The sequence below is a fragment of the Prionailurus bengalensis genome, chromosome B3, assembly GCF_016509475.1.
Source record: "Prionailurus bengalensis isolate Pbe53 chromosome B3, Fcat_Pben_1.1_paternal_pri, whole genome shotgun sequence".
NCBI lineage: Eukaryota > Metazoa > Chordata > Mammalia > Carnivora > Felidae > Prionailurus > Prionailurus bengalensis.
The window spans coordinates 52923826-52944941 of NC_057355.1; the positions used below are offsets into that span (position 1 = coordinate 52923826).

The 21116-nt window shown below is 35.1% G+C and overlaps 1 protein-coding gene across 4 annotated transcripts in view; it reads left to right on the forward strand.

The window, feature by feature from the left end:
• Positions 1-21116, forward strand: part of DMXL2 (Dmx like 2) — a 156633-nt gene that overhangs the window by 40330 nt on the left and 95187 nt on the right. For all 4 annotated transcript variants that reach the window (XM_043555425.1, XM_043555426.1, XM_043555428.1 and 1 more), the window contains exons 4-6: positions 1040-1118; positions 1905-2040; positions 2673-2739. In XM_043555425.1, the coding sequence (XP_043411360.1) occupies positions 1040-1118; positions 1905-2040; positions 2673-2739 (282 nt within the window). The remainder of the gene's footprint in view (positions 1-1039; positions 1119-1904; positions 2041-2672; positions 2740-21116) is intronic.

A 21116-nucleotide genomic window follows, 5' to 3' on the forward strand; every position in this document is an offset into this window, starting at 1 on the left:
TAAATATATATAATTATTTTTAGATAATGAAATTCAGGTTTTGCAGTTATTTTAAAATTCTGGCTCTGGATGGTCATGATACCTTGAATGAAGTATTTGTTAAGTATTTAAAAAGTATCATACAGAGAGAGGGAATTTCTGTTTATTAAATTATTACTACTTGCCAAGCAGTTGATGTATAACTTGCCTAAGGTGACGTGGCTTTACATGCACTGTACTTTACAAAAGGACATTTTGCATTTATGTACTACAAAGAAATATCTCAACTTTTTTTCACTTACTGTATTTCATGGCAAAGGCCTTTGACTTTTACACTTTAAATCTTTCTATCTTTTAGAATGAAAATAGAAAAAAGACTGGAAATTAATCAAATAAATATAATACACATAATATAGATTTGTGGATTGTATATATTGTGTGGTTCAAATTTGTTCACTTTGGGAGATACATCTAGTTTTATTTTAGATGTTGAGTCCATAAGATTATGATAATTTTCACTTCTTTCTAATGTGCATTTGTTTTCACAAACATGTATTGAGTGTCTGCATATGTTCCAGCCATTACAGCACTCAAGACACAAAGCTTATTACGGCATAATTCCTGCCTTGAAGAACTGGAGTTTACTAGGAGATTCAGACACATGCATGTGGCCACTGTTAAAATGGGATGTAAAGGGTACCATGGCTGCTGCCGGGATGTCAGCAGAGGTGGTGATTTAGCTGGATATAGATGTAAGCATGGGAGCTTGCAGGTGGAGAAGAGAGAAAAAGCATGTCCTACATCTGAGAATGTGTTTATAGACATGGAAGGAAGCCTGAGAGAACATGCTTTGGGCATGGCAAGCAGCTTGATGTGGTAGAGTAAATAATAAGTAACTATTGGAAGTTATTTTAGGAGCAATATTTTCAAAATAATAGTGAAATATTTACATTTTTGTTTTAGATCATAAAGTCTTAAGGTGAATAAAATGATAAAATGGTAATATTTGTGGATATTACTTTAAAAACATATGTTTCTTTTTTCTTTCTATATGTTTCAGCAACTCAAGTGTCAGTGGCTTAAAACGGGGCAGTTTTTTTTGAGTTCTGTGACATACAATTTAGCATGGGACCCTCAAGGTATTTAGTGATTATATTTAGAAATTATAAAGAGTAAATGTTCATTTAGAAATGTCTGATTACAATGTAATATAGTTTCTCATAATAAAATGGTCAGTGTAGAATATTTTCTTTTTGTTAATGAGTGTATTTTTTTTTTCTTCTTGGTATACACTGCTTTGTACAGTCCTTAATTTACTTTGAGTTCTGTGCTTTTATTTCCTGCCTTTGAATGTTTTATTCTAGGAAACAGTGATGATTTGTTTCCTTAGTTAACACTTGCACTGTGTTTAATAAGAAATAAACTCAGAAATAAAACGGGGGCAAAAAAAACCCCTATCTCATTTTTTTTTGTGTTTTAGGAAATTTTATCTTTAAATTTGAAAGATTAGAAACCCCTAATGATAATGGCCATTGCCCCTGTTTACATTCATGATTAATAAGGTTAATTTTGTAGAAAAACAAATTTCATTAATCTTTAGTTCTGTTTTATATCCTGAGAATATTCTATGTTTACATATCAGAGTGTTTTGCATTTGTTTTGTTATTGTACTTTTGCTTTTTTTGTTTTGTTTTGTTTTTAAGATTTACCTGATACACAGTAGCTCTTTGCCAGTAAGCTTTTCTTTTTTGTTGTCAAGTTTCACCCGAGACTTACCCTTTCTTGTGTAGTGGATTCTTAGAACTTTGAAATGGATATGTCTTGGTTTTCACAGAATAGTTTATAAACCTAAATATAAGCCCACATGTGCAATTCTTTCTCCAGATAAGCCATGCGTATTCATTAGAACTTTCTTTAATTTTCAGATAACAGATTGTTGACAGCAACCGATTCTATTCAGTTGTGGGCTCCTCCAGGAGGTGACATTCTGGAAGAGGAGGAAGAAATTGATAATAAAATTCCTCCAGTTTTAAATGATTGGAAGTGCATCTGGCAGTGCAAGTTAGTGTCTAACTCTGTTGTTCTCATTAATTAAAAAAAACCAGTCATCCTAAAATATGTTCCCTTGCACAGTGATCTCTGTTTTTTGATAGTACCATTACATTTAGAAGCCTAGAAAGTGGACTTCTTCTAACCCAAACCCATATTAACCTTTAGTCTGTGTTACAGTTGATTGGTTAAAAAAAGGACAAAAATATTTTTCGAGTTACAACCTCAGAACTTGGGAATTACTCCTTAATGGATGAGATGTAGATAGGGATGGGGAAGAGGAAGATGTGATACAAGTTGCCAGCTACTCTTAAGGGGAAGAATGGCTATACCACTGACAGTATGGATTATGTGCAGGGACCCACTTAGCCAGGGGAGATGGGTGAGCTCAGTTTTTAACTTGTTTTATTTTGGACATTCATGGGGCAGGTAGGTGGAGATGTCTTTTATGCATGTTGATTGCATTCTTCTTTGGGTCTCCAAAGTCAACTTTGGATTGGTTTTCATAATTAATTTGTATTTTAAGGGAGGTGAAAACACTCTTGTTCTGATATGTTATGAAAATCTTGTTTTGACCATTTATATATACAGTGTTCCAGATTTTAAAAATGCGGACTGGTTAACTTTTTTTTTTTTTTTTTTAGAACCTCAGTGTCTGTACATTTGATGGAATGGTCCCCTGATGGTGAATATTTTGCTACTGCTGGAAAGGTAAAGGACCAAATAAAACATAAACAAAAGAAATAAAAAAACAAAAAATGTTCCTTTTTCATTGTCATTTTCAGTTTTCTCATCTGAGAAAAATCGGGGTAATCATACTCTGCAAAGCTGGCCTCAGAAATAGTGATAGTATTAATGGGAGATCTGGTATGCTCCCTGTAGGTAGTAGGCACTTGGAAAATAAATGTTATTTGACTTTGTTTAAAATTTACATTTTACAAAATTAATTTTTATGTTTAAAGAATAGCATATGTATGTAATTTAAGAAGTGAAATAGTACTACTGGATTCACAATGGAAAGAATTACTCCTTTCATCCCATTCTTATTCCTGTGTCCTGAGGGAGTTACTTGTCAAATTGCGTGTTTTGGTATTTCCTTTCATGTTTCTAAGTAACTTGCTAATGTTCCCATTTCTTGATTTTTTTTTTCCTTTTAGTTTTATGTATCCTCTCTTGTCTTCTTCCTGTGGAATCTGAGACTTCAGTCCACTGGCTGATGTCCCCCATCCCCATCTCTACTTTTGCCACATATACACATTGACTTCCCTTCCTCCTGTCTTGCTGATGTAGATATCTCATAACATTTGGGTAAATATTCACATTGCTAAGATTGTGTAAAATGCTCTTCACAGAATAATTACTTTGGAGTTACTAGTAACTTTGTTTTACTGTTTGCTTCATTTTGTATATACCTAATTCACCCCCAAACCTCTGGCAGTCTTTGGATCTCCTCTTGCTATAATACCACATAGGAGTTACCCTGGAAACTTTTTTGCCCCCACTCTGGCTTAGTTGCTCTCCAAGCCTAAAATAGCAGAGCTGTCATTTTTGAATTTTATGAACCTTAGGAGATTCTGTTTGCCCTGTTTCTTAGCATCATGTATCTTCTTCCCTTGCCTGATAGGGATACTCTTTAGTAGATTCCTGAAAAGGGTGAATGGGAAAAAAAAATTTGAAGGTATTGCAAGCCTAAAGAGTTCTTCTTTTATGCTTGATTTGGCTAGGACTAGAATTGTGTTGAAAATTTTCTCTCAGGGTTATGTCCTGGTTCTGTTGCTTTCTAGCTACCAGTGTTGCTATTTGAGAAGTACAGTGCCATTAGGACTGCCCTCCCTGCCCATCTTCACCTTATAGAGGTTTTAAGAATCTTCTGGTGTTTTGGGGTGCCTGAGTGGCTCAGTCAGTTAAGCATCTGACTTCGGCTCAGGTCATGATCTCATGGTTTGTGAGTTCGAGCCCCACACTAGACTCTGAACTGACAGCATGTATCCTGCTTGGGATTCTCTCTCCTCCTCTCTCTGCCCCTCCTCTCCTTGCTCTCCATCTCTCTTTCTCAAAAATAAGTAAATACACATTGAAAAAAACCCACAGGATAAAGTTTAATTGTATTTAATTGTTGTATTATATACAACTTTTATATATATAACTTTTTATATGTATATAACTTTTTTTTATATATATACATATATACACATATATGTGTATATATACATACATATATACATATACTTATATGTACATATATATGTATATATATATTTTATATATGTATAACTTTTTTTATATGTATAACTTTTATATTACACTAAAACACAAGAATAGGTTTTCCAAGAACACCAGAGTTTATCCTTTTTAGTTCATCTCTAGTTGTAGAACACTCTCAACTGTTTTGTGGCTGAGTAATTAGTTGATCCAGAGATAGTTGCTCAACAGGTGACCTTACAGACAGGAAGACTGCACAATATTATTGACAGAGAGACTGCAATCATGTGCAGTTCAGTAGTTACCTAATAACAATTTCAAAGTAGTAAGGAGTGTAAAAACTATTTTGAGATATTTACAGCAAATGTCATGTAATCTTAAAACATCTGTGATTTCTGTTAGAGACAGAGTCATAGGTACCACTAATACCACTTTGGTCTGTCGCTTTTATTTGTAACTGAACTTTAGCATTTCCTTCAGTTAGCAGTTATGAAAATAGAGAAGTAATTGTTTTTCACCACTCTAGTTCATGGTAACTCTGAGTCTTAGTTGTCTTGGTTTCTCAAGAAGCAGATTCTGAGACAAGGATTCAAATATAAGTAATTCATGTGGGGAATGATCACCAAGAAATATACTGGATTTAAGGCAGGGAAGTGAAGGGGCTGAATAAAGGGTATGCTATCATGCAGGTGACTAACAAGTTGGGATCTCTGGGTAACTCTGGGAGCTGGTGTTCCTCACAACATCGGGTTCCTCACACATGTTCTTCATATGTATCAATTGTTGGTTGGGCGCTGGTTATGGTATGGCAGTAGTTCTCAGCACTCAAAAACAAGTCCTAGGAAACTTCAGGCAGAGATACGTAGATGCCATAAGTTAGAAGTTGAACACTAAAATGGTAAGGCATGAGAGCATACAGGGTGTATCAAAAATATCTTTATATCTTAGAATTCTATCAACAGGCTCCTGGGGTTGAGGACCTCAAAGAACCTGTGCCCTAAAATCTGGACATTTTGTGTTTTTGTTTTCCACATTTATGTCTAAAATCTATGTGGAATCATTTTTAGATACGATTTAAAGAAGAGGTTGATTTTTTTCTATATTGTTACCCAGTTGTCCAGCACACTATTGAAAAGCCTCTTTCTCCATTGCTCTGTAATACCACTTTTGTCATAGATTTCAATGTCCATATTTGTGTGGGTCTGTGTCTGGGTTATTTTTTCTAGTCCATTGGTCTTTTGTTGCACCAGCGTCACTTGTCTTAATTGCTATAGCTTTTGAATTGTTTTGATATCTGGTAGAACAAGTCCTCCTATCTTGTTCTTCTTCTTAACGATGGTCTTATGTTTTCTTGGTCCTTTGTATGTTCAAATTAGTGTTTGGGTAAATACCCAACAGTGAAATTACTGGATCATATGATACTTCTGTTTTTAAGTTTTTGAGGCACCTCCATACTGTTTTCCACAGTGGCTCCATCAGTTTACATTCCCACCACCAGTGCACCAGGCTTCCTTTTTTCCCACATCCTTGCCAAGGCCCTTGGTATTTTCATGTAAATTTTAGGATGAGCCTGAAAAATTTTAAAAAACAAACAAAAAAACTTCTTTTGATTTCGATTGGTATTGCATTGACTCTATAGGTCAGTTTGGGGAGAATTGATATCTTTACAATTGAGTGTCCATCATGAATGCGACATATCCCTTCATTTATTTTAGAATTTTTAATTTTTCTTAGTATTCTTTTATATTTTATGTAGAGGCCCTAAACATTTATTAGATTCATTCCTAAATATTTGATATTTTTTGATATTGCTATAAATGGCATCATAATATAAATTTAATTTTATAATTGTGAATGGTAGATAGAAATGAAATTAATTTTTTATATTGGTTTTAAACCTAGCAAATGTTACTGATAATGTCACTGATTCTATTAAATCCTCTGTAGATCTTTTGTTTTTCTCTGTACATAATTATTTGTGAATATTGAGAGTTTTATTTCATCCTTTCTAAATCTCAAATGTTTTGTATCTTTTCCTTTTTTTTACTACAGTATGTAGGACCTCTAGTATAATGTTGAATAAAATTAGTGAGAGTAGATATCTTTTTCTTACTCCCAATTTCAAGAGGATACCTTTCACTGTGTTACCTTTGATTATGATGTTTACTGTAGGTGTTCTTTCTCGGCTAAAGGACATTTCCTTATTTATAGTTTGTTAGAATTTTTTTTTTTTAATCACAAATGATGTTGAATCTTAGGAAATATTTTCCCTGAATCTATTGAGATTATAATTTTTTTCTTTTTACTATTTTTTTAAAAAAAATGGTTTTAATGTTTATTTTTGAGAGAGAGAGAGAGAGAGAGAGAATGAGTGGGGGAGGGGCAGAGAAAGAGGAAGACACAGAATCTGAAGCAGGCTCTGGGCTGTCAGCACAGAGCCTGATGCGGGGCTCAAACCCACAAACTGTGAGATCATGACCTGATGCTCAACTTACTGAGCCACCAGGTGCCCCATCTTTTTTTACTCTTTTAATAAGATAAATAGGTGGGCTTATTTTCAAGTATTAAATAAGCCTTGTGTTTCTAGAATAACCCTAAATTGATTACAATGTATTATTCTTGCTGGATTTGGTTTGCTAATATTTTCTTCAAGATTTATGAGATCTATCTGTGTGTTAGAGTAAGATCACATTGGTATATGTTATGGACTGAACATGGCCCCCCAACCCCCATTCATATGTTAAACCCTACCCCCCAATGTGATGGGATTTGGCTATGAGGCTTTTGAAAGGTACTTACTGTTAGATGAGGTGTGATGAGCATATCACCCTCATATAGGAATAGTGAGTACTTTTATAAGAAGAGACACCAGAGAGCTTGTTCTCCTTCTGTGACATGAATACACAGCAAGAAAGTAGTTGTCTGCAAGCCAGAAAGAGAGGTCCACCAACTTGATAATTCTGGCAGCCACATCTCAGCCTCCAGCCCTCAGAACTATGAGAAAATACATTTGTTTAAGCCACTCAGTCTATGGTATTTTGTTATGTCAGTCCAAGCTCACCAATACAGCATAGCATGCCAGACATGCTATGATCTTGCCCATTCTGAAACAAGTAAACAATAGTACCAAAACTTTCTCTTGACCTTCTCTCAGCTTTTGCCACATTTCTTTGTCCCCCTTATAGCACCTTCAGAGAGTTGCTTATAGTTGCTGTCTCCAAGTTTTTCTCTTCATTCTCTCTTCTGAAAGAGTCATTAGTGAATTCCTGTTACCAAATCCTGTGGTTAGTGCTTACTTACCCTAATGGCATGAATTAACACAGTTGGTTACTTCCTCACCCTTGAACACTTTTCTTCAGTTTACTTTCAGGACACCATACACTCTCTTGATTTGCTTTTTAACTCTCTGACTGCCCCTCATTAGTTTGTTGGGATCACCTTTTCTTCCCTACTTTAAAATTTTGAAGTACCCTAGGGCTTATTTCTTAGACCTCTCCTCTGACCATACTCACTCCTTTGGTGATCTCATCTTATCTCATGGCTTTAAGTGCATTTAGATTTGTATCTTTTGCCTGTAACTCTCCCTGAGCTCCAGGCCAATTGTATGTGCATGTATGTGTGTATGTGTGTGCACACACACTACACACATGTATACACACACTATACACACATGTACACACACACACACTACACACATACATAAAACTAAAATTTTTAAGTTTTAATTAAAAAAAATACATCAGATGATATACATGCCAAAATACATGTTTTAAGGAAAACCTAAGTGGATACAATAGTGCCATTAATTGTATTTGAAAGAGGGTAATAGGAAAACATGCTTCAAATGCAGCATAGCATGCACAGCACTACCCAAGCTGATGTCAGGGCAGTGACTATCTGGGAATATTATAAAGCTGCTTTTCAGTGTAAATCTAGAGTAGCTCTCTGATCACACTGAATTTGTCCTCCATTAAATCATCATGATGGCTTCATCTACAACAGACATGTTAAATCAAAGGAATGACTAGCCTTACTAATCATTTGTGAGTATATTGTAACCCTAAGAAATATGAGTAACAAAAAGAACAAATCTGTGGGTATGGCCATTTTTTCATGGTCAAGTTTTAGGAGTAGTGGAATGCTAGTTTTTAAAGATGAAAGCTTTAAAGGTGACTGCCTAGTTTTAGAGATCAAAGGCAAAAATTATATTCTTTTTTTTAAAAGTAGGCTTCATGCCCAGTGCAGAGCCCAATATGGGGCCTGAACTCATGGCCCTGAGATCAAGACCTGAGCTGAGATTAAGAGTTAGACACAACCATTGGAGCCACCTAGGCACCCCTATTCTTTTTCAAACTATTTTTCCAGTGATTCTGATGTTTTCCTTTTATTAACCTTGTTTTTCAGACATTATGGAAAACTCTTCTTGCATCTCTACATTCTACACAGAAATATTAAATATTAGTTTTTTTTAATTTGTAGGTGATTGAATTGGCTTGTCAAGTTTTTCAGTGTTTGTTGTTTTTTATTTTAGAGTGTGTGTGTGTGTGTGTGTGTGTGTGTGTGTGTGTGTGTGTGAGAGAGAATGGGGGAGAGGGGCAGAGGGAGAAAAAGAGAATCCCAAGCAGGCTCCACACTTAGCCCAGAGCCCGATGAGGGACTCAATCCCATGACCCTGAGATCATGACCTGAGCCAAAATCAAGAATCAGATGCCCCATGATGTACTTTTTTTTTTTTTTTAGAGTTTATTTATTTATTTTGAGAGAGAACAGGGGACTGGCAGAGAGAGGGAGACAGAGAGAGAGAGAGAGAGAAAGAGAGAGGGAATCTCAAGCAGGCTCTGCACTGCAGGGCTCAAACTCACCGCAAGATCTCTACCTGAGCCAAAGTTGGATGGTTAACCATCTGAGCCACCCAGGCACTCCAGTGCTCTGTTTAAATATCACTTTTTTTAAGGAAACCTCCCAGACCAGGTCAAGTCTCTCAAGTATATACTCTCACAGTATGCTTTTAATTTGTAGCACTTATAATTTTATTAAAACAATAATTTGTATCTGTTGTTTTTTTTAAAGAAGTCTCCATGCCTAGTGTGAGGCTTGAACTCAACAACCCTGAGATCAAGACCTGAGCTGAGCTGAGATCAAGAGTCTGACCCTTAATTGACTGAGCCATCCAAGCACCCCAACAATAATTTGTATCTTTATTTACTGTTGTCTTCCCTTCTGGAGTATAAGCTCTGTACAACTAGCAATTATATTTTGTTTTCTCCTATCTCTTCCTTCCCTTCTCCTAACTATATCCCCATCAGTTTATTTATTTTTTTATTATTTTTTTTATCCCCATCAGTTTATACAGTGCCCTCATTGAGTAAAGATTTATTGTTTGAGTGAATCAAGTGACCATTTTGTAGTATATAAGCAGTTAATAGCATATCATTATCCATTTATATGTTACAGACTAATTTTGTTTTTAAGGCTGAAACAGTCTGAAAGCTATTGAATTTTCTCAGAGTAAAATTTAGCTCTTTAGCAGATCTGTATCTGGACATGATCACATGAAATATAAGTCTTACGAAATATATTAAAATGCATGTAATTGGATTCAATTAAGAATAGTATATTAATGTAAATCACAAGATGTCTATCTTCTCTAAGTCTACCTTCTACCCTCTAGGTCCATCTGTGTTGTTGCAGATGTCAAGATTTCATTCTTTTTTATGGCTGAGTAGTATTTCTGTGTGTGTGTGTATACACCGTATCTTCTTTATCCATTCATCTTTTGATGGACATTTAGGTTGCTTCTATATCTTGGTGATTGTAAATAATGCTGCAGTAAATACAGCATTGCATATATCTTTCAAATTAGTGCTTTTGTTTTCTTTGGTTAAATGCCCATCAGTGAAATTACTGGATTGTATGGTAATTCTGTATTTAATATTTTGAGGAACATCCGTAATGTTTTCCAAAGTGGCTGCACCAATTTGCATTTCCACCAAAAGTGCACGAAGGTTCCTTTTTCTGCACATCCTCACCAACACTTGTTATTTCTTGTGTTTTTGATTTTAGCCATTCTGACAAGTGTGAAGTGATATTGTGGTTTTGACATGCGTTTCGTGATGACTAGTGTTAAGCATTTTTTTCATGTGTCTGTTGGCCATCTGTATGTCTTCTTTGCAAAAATGTCTATACATGTCCTCTGCCCATTTTTTAAATTGGATTATTTGTGTGGGGTTTTTTTTTTTGTGTGTGTGTGTTGTATAAGTTCTTTATATGTTTTGGATATTAAACCCTTACCAGATAAATCATTTGCATATATCATTCAGTATATTGCCTTTTTGTTTTGTTGATGGTTTTCTTCACTGTATAAAATCTTTTTATTTTGGTATAGCCCCAATAGTTTCATTTAGCTTTTGTTTCCCTTGCTTCTGGAGACAAATCAAGAAAATGTTTCAATGGCTTATGTCAAAGAAATTACTGCCTGTTTTCTTCTAGGAGTTTTACAGTTTCAGGTCTCACATTTAGGTCTTTAATCCATTTTGAGTTTATTTTTGTATATGGTGCAAGAAAGTGGTCCAGTTTCATTCTTTTGCATGTAGTTGTCCAGCTTTTCTAGCCCTGTTTGTTGAAGAGATGGTCTTCTTTCCATTGTATATTTTTGCCACTTTTGTCATAGATTAATTGACCATATAATCATGGATTTATTTCTGGGCTCTCTATTCTTTTCCATTGATCTATGTGTCTCTTTTTGTGACAGTACCATACTGTTTTGATTACTACAGCTTTGTAATATATCTTGAAATCTGGGATTGTGATACTTCCACCTTTCTCATTTGTTTTCAAGATTGCTCTGGCTATTTGGAGTCTTTGTGGTTCCATACAAATTTGAGAATTATTTGTTCTTGTTCTATGAAAATGTTGGTAATATTTTGATAGGGATTGTATTGAATCTGTAGATTGCTTTGGATATTATGGACATTTTAACAACATTAATTCTTCCAGCCCATGAGCATGGAATATCTTTCCATTTGTTTGTGTCACCTTCAAATTTTTATAATTTTTAGAGTACAGGTATTTCACCTCCCTGGTTAAGTTTAATTTTATTCTTTTTGGTACAGTTGTAAATGGGATTGTTTTCTTAATTTTCTTTCTGCTACCTCATTATTAGTGTATGGAAATGGAACAGGATTCTGTGTATTCATTTTGCATACTGTGATTTTACTGAATCCATTCATCAGTTCTAGTAGTTTTTGGTAGAATCTTTAGGGTTTTCTGTAGACAGTATCATATCATCTGCAAATGGTGAAAATTTCATTTATTTCTTACCAATTTGGATACCTTTTATTTCTTTTTCTTTTATTGGTTTGGCTAGGACTTACAGTATTATGTTGAATAAAAGTGAGAGTGGATATTCTTGTCTTGTTCTCTTAGAGGAAGGTCTCTCAGTTTTTCAACACTGAGTATGATGTTAGCTGTGGGTTTTTTCATAGGTAGCCTTTATTTTGTTGAGGTATGTTCCCTCTAAGCCTACTTTGTTGAGGGGTTTCATCATGATTGCATGTTGTACTCTGTCAAATGCTTTTTGTACATCTATTGAGATTATATGGTTTTTATCCTTTTTCTTGTTAATGTGATGTATCATGTTGATTGATTTGTGAATACTGAACTACCCTTGCATCCCTGGAATACATCTCACTTGGTTGGGGTGAATGAGTTTTTAAAAGGATTCTTGGATTTGGTTTGGTAATATTTGTTCAGGATTTTTGCATCTATATTCATCAGAGATATTGGCCTGTAGTTTTCTTTGTAGTGTCTTTATCTGGTTTTGGTTTCAGGGTAATGTTAGCTTCATAGAATGAATTTTCCTTCCTCTTTTATTTTTTGGAATAGTCCTTCATGTAATCTTAATGTTTCTGATTGTCTCTCTTTGCTTACTCATTGTGTTATGTTTGCCTCAGCTGTGTGTCACAACTTTGAGACTATTTTAGGATATATGATCTTTTGACGAGAGGGTCATGTGGTACATTAAAAACTATTAATGACCCGTGTAAGATGATCAGTAGTCATTGTTTGAACATCTACTGAATTTGAACTCTCATCTCTAATGAATCCAAAAGATTCCTTTGTACTTCAGACACAACTAATAAGACTAAAAAAGCACATCCTCTCAAATGGGACATCTAGATTTTATGCTCCTCAAAGGTGGTTCTGTTTGCATGTTCCATAATACTTAGTATCTTTTTCTTTGAATTTTTATTACAATAGCCTTAGCAGTTATCATTTTTCCCCAAGTATTAGTCATGTTTTCTTTGCATTAAATTCTCCTAATTCTCCTAAGAGATAAGCATTCTGTAATTCTAATGGAAAGATAAGAATGCCTTACTGGTAAGGATCCTTTAGAGGTTAATAAAATGTGTCGTGGGTTTAAAAAGCTTATTTCCTCACATTTTTGAGAAGATACTACATCTATTTAAGATCTTCGTGAAAAAAGAACAGAAACTAACTTTGTAATGTTGGCATTTCCCTCCCCCCCCCCACCCCCCATCTGTTCTGCTTCTGTTAATAAAGCTGAGTTTGCCTGACTTGATGAAACAGATGGTAACTGTGTGATCTACCACTAGAAGGCATTTTCCACCGCCTCTGCTACATATGACAGGGTTTCAGTTCAGGTGTTGTGGGACTCAAAATCAGGTACCTTGAGGATTTTTAATGTTTTTAGTATTTCAGTTCATTGAGTACTTTCTATTTTTGGGCGGCTTAATAGTAATTTAACTTTTTATCTGAACTTTAAAGTCTTAATTGTTAAAGAGCTGTTTTTTCCCCCCACAATGTGTACCTGGTCAAAACTTCAGTTAAAGAATTGTTTGCTTTGCTTGATATGTATTTATTTAAATTTTTTAGGTTTATAAAGTTTATATTTGAACACTTTCTATAAGAATTGGTTATTTTGTAAAATTTGAAAGTGGTTTAAAATACTATTTTCTTTGGAAACATTTTTTTTTTTTTTTAATAGAGGATTAATGCTTTTGAGTAAAATACTGGGCTTTTTAAGGGCTTGGATAAGAATTTTTGATGAGGGTGATTTTGGCAAGAAGGAAAGCAGTAGGCTACAGAATGTTTCCAGAAGGTTTTCTTCCTCTTGAAATCACTTCCCTGTTCTTAGATTCAATGTTTTGGTTATTTAAGGATTGGCTTCTTGACCTTTTTTCCTTCTTTAAAATGGAATTATCTTTACTTTTTAAATGTGATAATGTATTGTAAAAAACATGCAGAGAAAATGAAAATCCTCTGCCAAATAGTCCTACCTTAAATAAAAAAGTTCACTGTTTTCTATTCAGTATATATTCTTTCAGACTTTTTGTTTCTTTGTAAGCCACATGGAAGTATGTGTGCATATACACACACACTCAAATTAGGTCATATTCTTTAAATTGTCTTTTTCACTTAACGTATAAGATTGCTGTGTCAATGCACAGCAATTCTTTTTAAAGGTGACATAATTTCCCATTATATTAATGAATATGTGTTTTAACTTAACCAGATAACTATTAATGAACATTAAATAGTTCTGTTTTTTCTGTTGCTATTAAATATGAGCATCCTTGTACATAAATCTTGTCCTGTTGTTTCCTTTTTACAATTAACTTTACTGAAATATAGTTAAGATAAAATGTATATTTTATGTGTACAGTGCGTCTTGACAGATTTATGTACTTTGTCAAGATTGCTTTTGCTATTCAAGGTCTTTCATAGTTCCATATATATTTTAGGATTTATTGTTCTAGTTCTGTGAAAAATACTGTTGGTATTTTGATAAGGATTGCATTGAATCTATAGATTGCTTTGAATAGTGTAGACATTTTTAAAAAAAAAATTTTTTTTTTCAATGTTTATTTATTTTTGGGACAGAGAGAGACAGAGCATGAACGGGGGAGGGGCAGAGAGAGAGAGGGAGACACAGAATCGGAAACAGGCTCCAGGCTCTGAGCCATCAGCCCTGAGCCTGACGCGGGGCTCGAACTCACGGACCGCGAGATCGTGACCTGGCTGAAGTCGGACGCTTAACCGACTGCGCCACCCAGGCACCCTGACATTTTTACAATATTAATTCTTCCAGTCTATGAATACAGTGTTATCTTTCCATTTGTTTATATCTTCTTTGATTTCTTTCATCAGGGTCTTCTAGTTTTCAGTGTATAGTTCTTTCACCTCTTTGGTTAAATATATTCCTAGGTATTTTATTATTTTTGATTCAATAGTAAATGGGATTGTTTTCTTAGTTTCTTTTTTACTGTTTTGTTATTAGTGTATAGAAATGCATCAGATTTCTCTATATTGATTTTGTATCCTCCAACTTTATGGAATTCATTTAGTAGGTATGATAGTTTTTTGGTGGAATTTTTAGGGTTTTTTATATGTAGTATGTCATTTGCAAATACTAACAGTTATACTTCAAAATGCCTTTTCTTTCCTTTCTCTTGTCTGATTACTATGGCTAGGACTTCCAGTACTGTGGTGAATGATAATGGTGAGAGTGGACATTTTTCTTTTGTTTCTGATCTTAGGAGAAAGGTTTTAGCTTTTTACCATTGAGTTTGATGTTAGCTGTGGGTTTGTTATATATGGCTTTTATAATGTTGAGGTATGTTCACTCTATACTACTTTGTTTAGTTTTTATCAAGAATGGATGTTTGTCAGATGTTTTCTCTGCATCAGTTAAGATGATCTTAGGAACTTTATCCTTCATTTTGTTAATGTAATATGTCATGCTGATTGATTTGCATAAATTTAACCATCCTTGCATCCTGGAATAAATCCTACTTAATTGTGGTGAATTTTAATTTTTTATAAATTTTAATTTATTTTTGAATTGGTTTGCTAAGATTTTGTTGAGGATTTTTGCATCTACATTCATAAGGATTATGATGTAACCTATACTTTTTTTTGCCAGAATTGTATAACTGTTTTATTTCTGTTTTGATTTTTATTTTTATGTTTATTTTCCTTCCCTTCCCTTCCCTTCCCTTCCCTTCCCTTCCCTTCCCTTCCCTTCCCTTTCCTTTCCTTTTGTGTGTGTGTGTGTGTGTGTGTGTGTGTGTGTGTGTGTGTGTGTGTGTCTTTGTGTCTGGTTGTGGTATCAGTGTAATGCTGGCCTCATAGAATGAATTTAGAAGGATTTCTCCCTCTTCTATTTTTTGGAATACTTTAGAAGGATAGGTATTAACTCTTTAAATATTTGGTAGAATTCACTTGTGAAGCCATCAGGTACTGGACTTTTGTTTATTGGCAGTTTTTGATTACCAGTTCAACTTGATTGCTAGTAATTGGTCTGTTCAGATTTTCTATTTCTTTATGATTCAGTTTTGGGAGATTGATGTTTGTAGGAATTTATCCATTTTTTTCTAAGTTCAGTTTGTTGGTGTATAGTTTTCTTTGTCGTAATCTGTAATTTTTATGTATTTCTGTGGTATTGGTTGTAATTTCTCTTTCATTTCTGATTTTATGTCCTCTGTTTTTTCTTTATTAGTCTGGCTAAAGGCTTAATAAATTTATCTTTTCAAAGCATTAGCTCTTAGTCACATTGATCTTTTCTATTCATTTTTAGTCTCTATTTCATTTATTTATACTCTAATTTTTATTATTTCCTTTCTTCTACTCATTTTGGGCTTTGTCCTTCTTTTTCTAGTTTCTTTAGCTGTGAGGTTAGATTGTTTGAGATTTGTTTGTTTGTTTCTTGAGGTACACTTGTATCTCTCTAAACTTCCCTCTTAGAACTACTTTTGTTGCATTCCACAGATTTTGGACCATTGTTTTTCATTTTCATTTGTCTCCATGTTTTTGTTATTTCTTCTTTGATTTTTTTCATTGACTCATTGGTTGTTTAGTAGCATCTTGTTTTGCAAACTTCATGTATGTTTTTTTCTTTCAGTTTTTTTTTCATTATAATTGATTTCTAGTTCATACTGTTGTAGTTAAAAAAGATGTTGATATGATTTCAGTCTTCTCAAATTTATTTAAAGACTTATTTTGGCCTAATGTGACCTATCCTGGAGGATGTTCTGTGTGTACTTGAAAAGAATGTATTCTGCTGTTTTGGGGTGGAATGTTCTGTTAAGTCCATCTGGTCTAATGTGTTGTTCAAAGACACTGTTTCCTTATTGATTTTCTTTCTGGATGACCTATCCATTAATGCAAGTGGGGTATTGGGATATTTAAGTTCTGTACTATTTTTGTGTTACTATAAATTCCTCCATTTATGTCTGTTAATATTTGCCTTATATCTTTAGGTGCTCCTGTATTGGGTGCATAGATATTTACAACTGTTATAGCCTCTTGTTAGAGTGATCTCTTTATTATTATGTAAAGCCCTTTTTTTGTCTTTTTACAGTTTTTGTTTTTAAGTCTGTGTTATCTGATATGAGTGCTACCTCAGCTTTTTTTTTCTCCTCCATTTGCATCGAATATCTTTCATAATCCCTTCACTTTGTCTGTATTGTCTTTAGGTCTGAAATGAGTCTTGTAGGCAGCATATAGATGAGTATTGTTTTTTTGTTTTTAAAATTTTAATTTATTTTTAAAATTCAAGTATAACATACAGTATAATATTAGTTTTCATGTGTACAATATAATGATTTAATAATTCTGTACATTACTCTGTGCTCATCACAGTAACTGTACTCTTAATTCCCATCACCTACTTTACCCATCCACCCCTCCCACCTCCCCTCTGGAAACCACCAGTTCTCTATATTTAAGAGTCTGGTTTTTTGTTTTTTTCCTTTGTACATTTATTTTGTTTCTTAAATTCCACATATGACATCAGCTGTACTGAATAAAAAGCTTTTGCACAGTGAAGGAAATCATCAATCATCAACAAAACAAAACACAGTCTACTAAATGGGAGAAGACATTTGCAAATTATATATTTGATAAAAGGTTAGTATATGAAATATGTAAAAAACTAGTACAACTCCACACCAACCCCTCCCCCTCCAAATAATACAATTAAAAATGGGCAGAGGACCTGAAGAGACATTTTTCTTTTTTTTCTTTTTTAACGTTTGTTCATTTTTGAGACAGAGAGAGACAGAGCATGAATGGGAGAGGGTCAGAGAGACAGGGAGACACAGAATCCAAAACAGGCTCCAGGATCTGAGCTGTCAGCACAGAGCCCGGCCCGGGGTTCAAACTCACAGACCGAGAGATCATGACCTGAGCTGTAGTCGGACGCTCAACCGACTGAGCCACCCAGGTGCCCCTGAATAGACATTTTTCTAAAGAAGACATACAGATGGCCAACAGACAAATGAAAAGTGCTCAACATCACTAGTCATCAGGATGTGCAAATCAAAACCACAATGAGATCACCTCACAATTGTCAGAATGGCTTAAATAAAAAACACAAGAAATAACAAATGTTGGCGAGGATGTGGAGAGAAAGGAACCTTGTGCACTGTTAATGGGAATGCAAGCTAGTACAGCCACTGTGGAAAAGAGTATGGACGTTTCTCAGAAATTAAAAGTAGAATTACTGTAGGATCCAGTAATTCCATTGATGGGTACTTACCCAAAGAAAACAAAACACTAATTTAAAAAGATATATGTAGGGGCGCCTGGGTGGCACAGTCGGTTAAGCGTCTGACTTTAGCCAGGTCACGATCTCGCGGTCCGGGAGTTCGAGCCCCACGTCAGGCTCTGGGCTGATGGCTCAGAGCCTGGAGCCTGTTTCCGATTCTGTGTCTCCCTCTCTCTCTGCCTCTCCCCCGTTCATGCTCTGTCTCTCTCTGTCCCAAAAATAAATAAACGTTGAAAAAAAAATTTAAAAAAAAATAAAAAGATATATGTATTCCTGTGTTTATTATAGCATTATTTACAGTTAAAGTAATTATTGATAGGTATGTACTTCTTGCCATTTTGTTCATTGTATTCTAGTTTCTTTATAGTTCATCTCTGTTTCTTTTTTGCTCTCTCCCCTGTGATTTTATGGTTTTCTTTAGTGTTAAATTTGGGATTCTTTCTTTATTTTTAGTGTATCTATTGTGCATCTTTGGTTTGTTGTTGCCATGGAGTTTATATATAATACTCTATATAAGTCTGTATTGAGTTAATGTTTGTTTAAGTTCAAACACATTATAAAAGCACTACAGGGACGCCTGGGTGGCTCAGTCGGTTAAGCGTCCGACCTCGTCTCAGGTCATGATCTCGTGGTTTGTGCGTTCGAGCCGTGCATCGGGCTCTGTGCTGACAGCTCAGAGCCTGGAGCCTGCTTCAGATTTTGTGTCTCCGTCTCTCTCTGCCCCTTCTCCACTTGTGCTCTCACTATCAAAAATAATTAAAAAATGTAAAAAAATAAAAATAAAAAAGCACTACATTTTTACTCAAGTTTTATGCATATTATATCATATTTTACATCTCTTAATTTTGTATATACCTTGACCAACTTTTGTATGTATAATTGATTTCACTACTTTTGTGTTTTAATCTTCCACCAGCTTTGAAAGTGATTGATTTACTATCTTGACTGTATGTTTATTTTTGCTAGTAAAAGTTTTTTCTTTTATAGTTTTCTTCTAGTTATGGCCTTTTCTTTCTACTTAAAAGAGTTCCCTTAATATTTCTTACAAGGCTGGTTCAGAGGTGATGAACTCTTTTTTAATTAACTTTTATTTGTCTGGGAAACTCTTTATCTTTCCTTTAGTTCTGAATGATCACCTTGCCTGGTAGAGTATTCTTGGTTGTAGTATTCTTCATTGTAGAGTGTTCTTAGTTTTTCTTCTTTTCAGCGCTTTGAATATATCCTGCCATTCTCTATTGGCCTGCAAAAGTTTCTGCTGAAATAAGCAGCTGATAACCTTATGGAGTTTCTCTTGTATGTAACCATTTTCTTTGGCTGCTTTTATGATTCTCTCTTTATCTTTAATTTTTGCCATTTTCATTGTTGTGCATCTTGGTGTGGACCTCCTTGGGTTCATCTTGTTTGGGGCTTTCTTTGCTTCCTGGGCCTGGATATCTGTTTTCCTTCCCCATGTTAGGGAGGTTTTTAGGTAATATTTCTTCAAATAAGTTTTCTATTCTCTTCTCTCTCTTCTTCTTCTAGGATCCTTATCATGATGATATCACAGAGATCCCTTAACCTAGCTTCATTTTTTATGACTTTTTTCCTTTATGCTGTTCAGCTTGGATGCTTTCCATTATTGTATCTTCCAACTGGCTGATTCGTTCTTTATCCTCTAATCTGCTGTTGAGTCTCTCTAATGTATTTTTCTTTTCAGTTATTGTGTTTTTCACCTCTGATTGGTTATTTTTTATACTCTCTATCTCTTTGTTGAAGTTCTCAATGACTTCATTCACTCTTCTCTCAGTTTCTGGTCAGCATCTTTGTGAGCATTACTTTGAACTCTTAATTGGGCATATTGCTTGTCTCTGTTTTGTTTAGCTCTTTTGCTGTGTAATTTTGTCTTATTCTTTCATTTGGGACGTATTCTTCTGTCTTCTTATTTTCTCTAATTCTCTTGTGTTTGTTTCTTTGTATTAGGTAGGTCAGCTGTATCTCTTGGTCTTGATAGTGGTGGCCTTGTATTTAGAGCGGGTCCTGTGGTACTTTGCAGTGCAGTCCCCTCTGATCACTAGAACCAGGTGCCCTGGGGTTTCCAGGGGCTTCCCGGTGTGGGCTGTGTGTACCCTCCTTTGTGGTTGAGCTATGACCTGTGTGGCTGTGCTAGGGGGTGTACTCATCCTGGGTGTATGCATTGAGCTAGGTGTGGGGGGCTGGGTGCTGCTTTGGAAGTGTGCCTGCTAGGGCTGGCTGGTTGGTTGGGGCAGGTTGTAGGAGTACTGTAGGCAGAGCATGCTGGCAGATGGGGTGTCAGGACTGGCTCTGGAAAGCTTCTGGCTATCTAGGATAGGGGAAAGCAAGAAAAAATGGTGCTGGCCAGCACTTTTGTTGACAGATAATGCTCCTGCAAATCCCTGCCTCTCTGGCACACATTCTAAAATTAGTGTATCTTCTTCACATATATCTTAGGCTGTTTTCAATCTGCTTCTTTTATGCTGTGTCTTGAGCTGAGTTATTTGGCACACTGGCTCTGTAAGGGCAGAAACTCACTTTTCTATAGCCTCTGGCTACCTTGGAGTTAAGCCCAGCTGATTTTTAAAGCCATATATTATGGGGACTCACTTTCTCAGTGCAGGTCTCCAGGGCTGGGGGTGTCTAGTGTGGGGTCTGATCTCCTTGCTCCTCCTGTTTGTGGGTAGCCAGGCCAAGGGTTTGGTTCCCTGTCAAGTCTCTGCCCTTCCTACCCTTTTCAGTTTGATCATCTCTATTGTTAGCTGTGGAAGATGTGTTCTGCCAGTCTTCACGTTGTTTTCAGAGTGAATTGCAGTGCATATTGTTGACCTTGTTGTTTCTGTTAAAGGAGGTAAGGGTCAGGATCCTTGTACTCTACTATCTTTCCTACTTTACATAGCTTTATAGTAAGTTTTGAAATTGGGTAGTGTAAGTCCTCTAACTTTATTTTTCTTTAAAAATATTTTTGGTGAGCCTCTTCCGATTCTGTGTCTCTCTCTCTCTCTTTCTCTGCCCCTCCCCTGCTCACACTCTCAAATATAAATAAACATTATATTTTTGGTGGTATTATTTCTTTGATGTCATACAAATTTTAGAAGGCAGTCCATTTCTACCAATAAGCCTGCTGTGATTTTGGTTATGTTCACATTGTATCTTTATGGATCAGTTTGGGAAGAATTGGATCAGTAACATTTGTTTTCCAGATCCATGAAGATGGTATGTTTCACTTTTTATTTAGGTCTTCTTTGTCTTAGCAGTATTTTGTAAAGTTTTTAGCATACATGTCTTATACATAATTTAAGTTTATCTTCCTAATGTAAAAGGC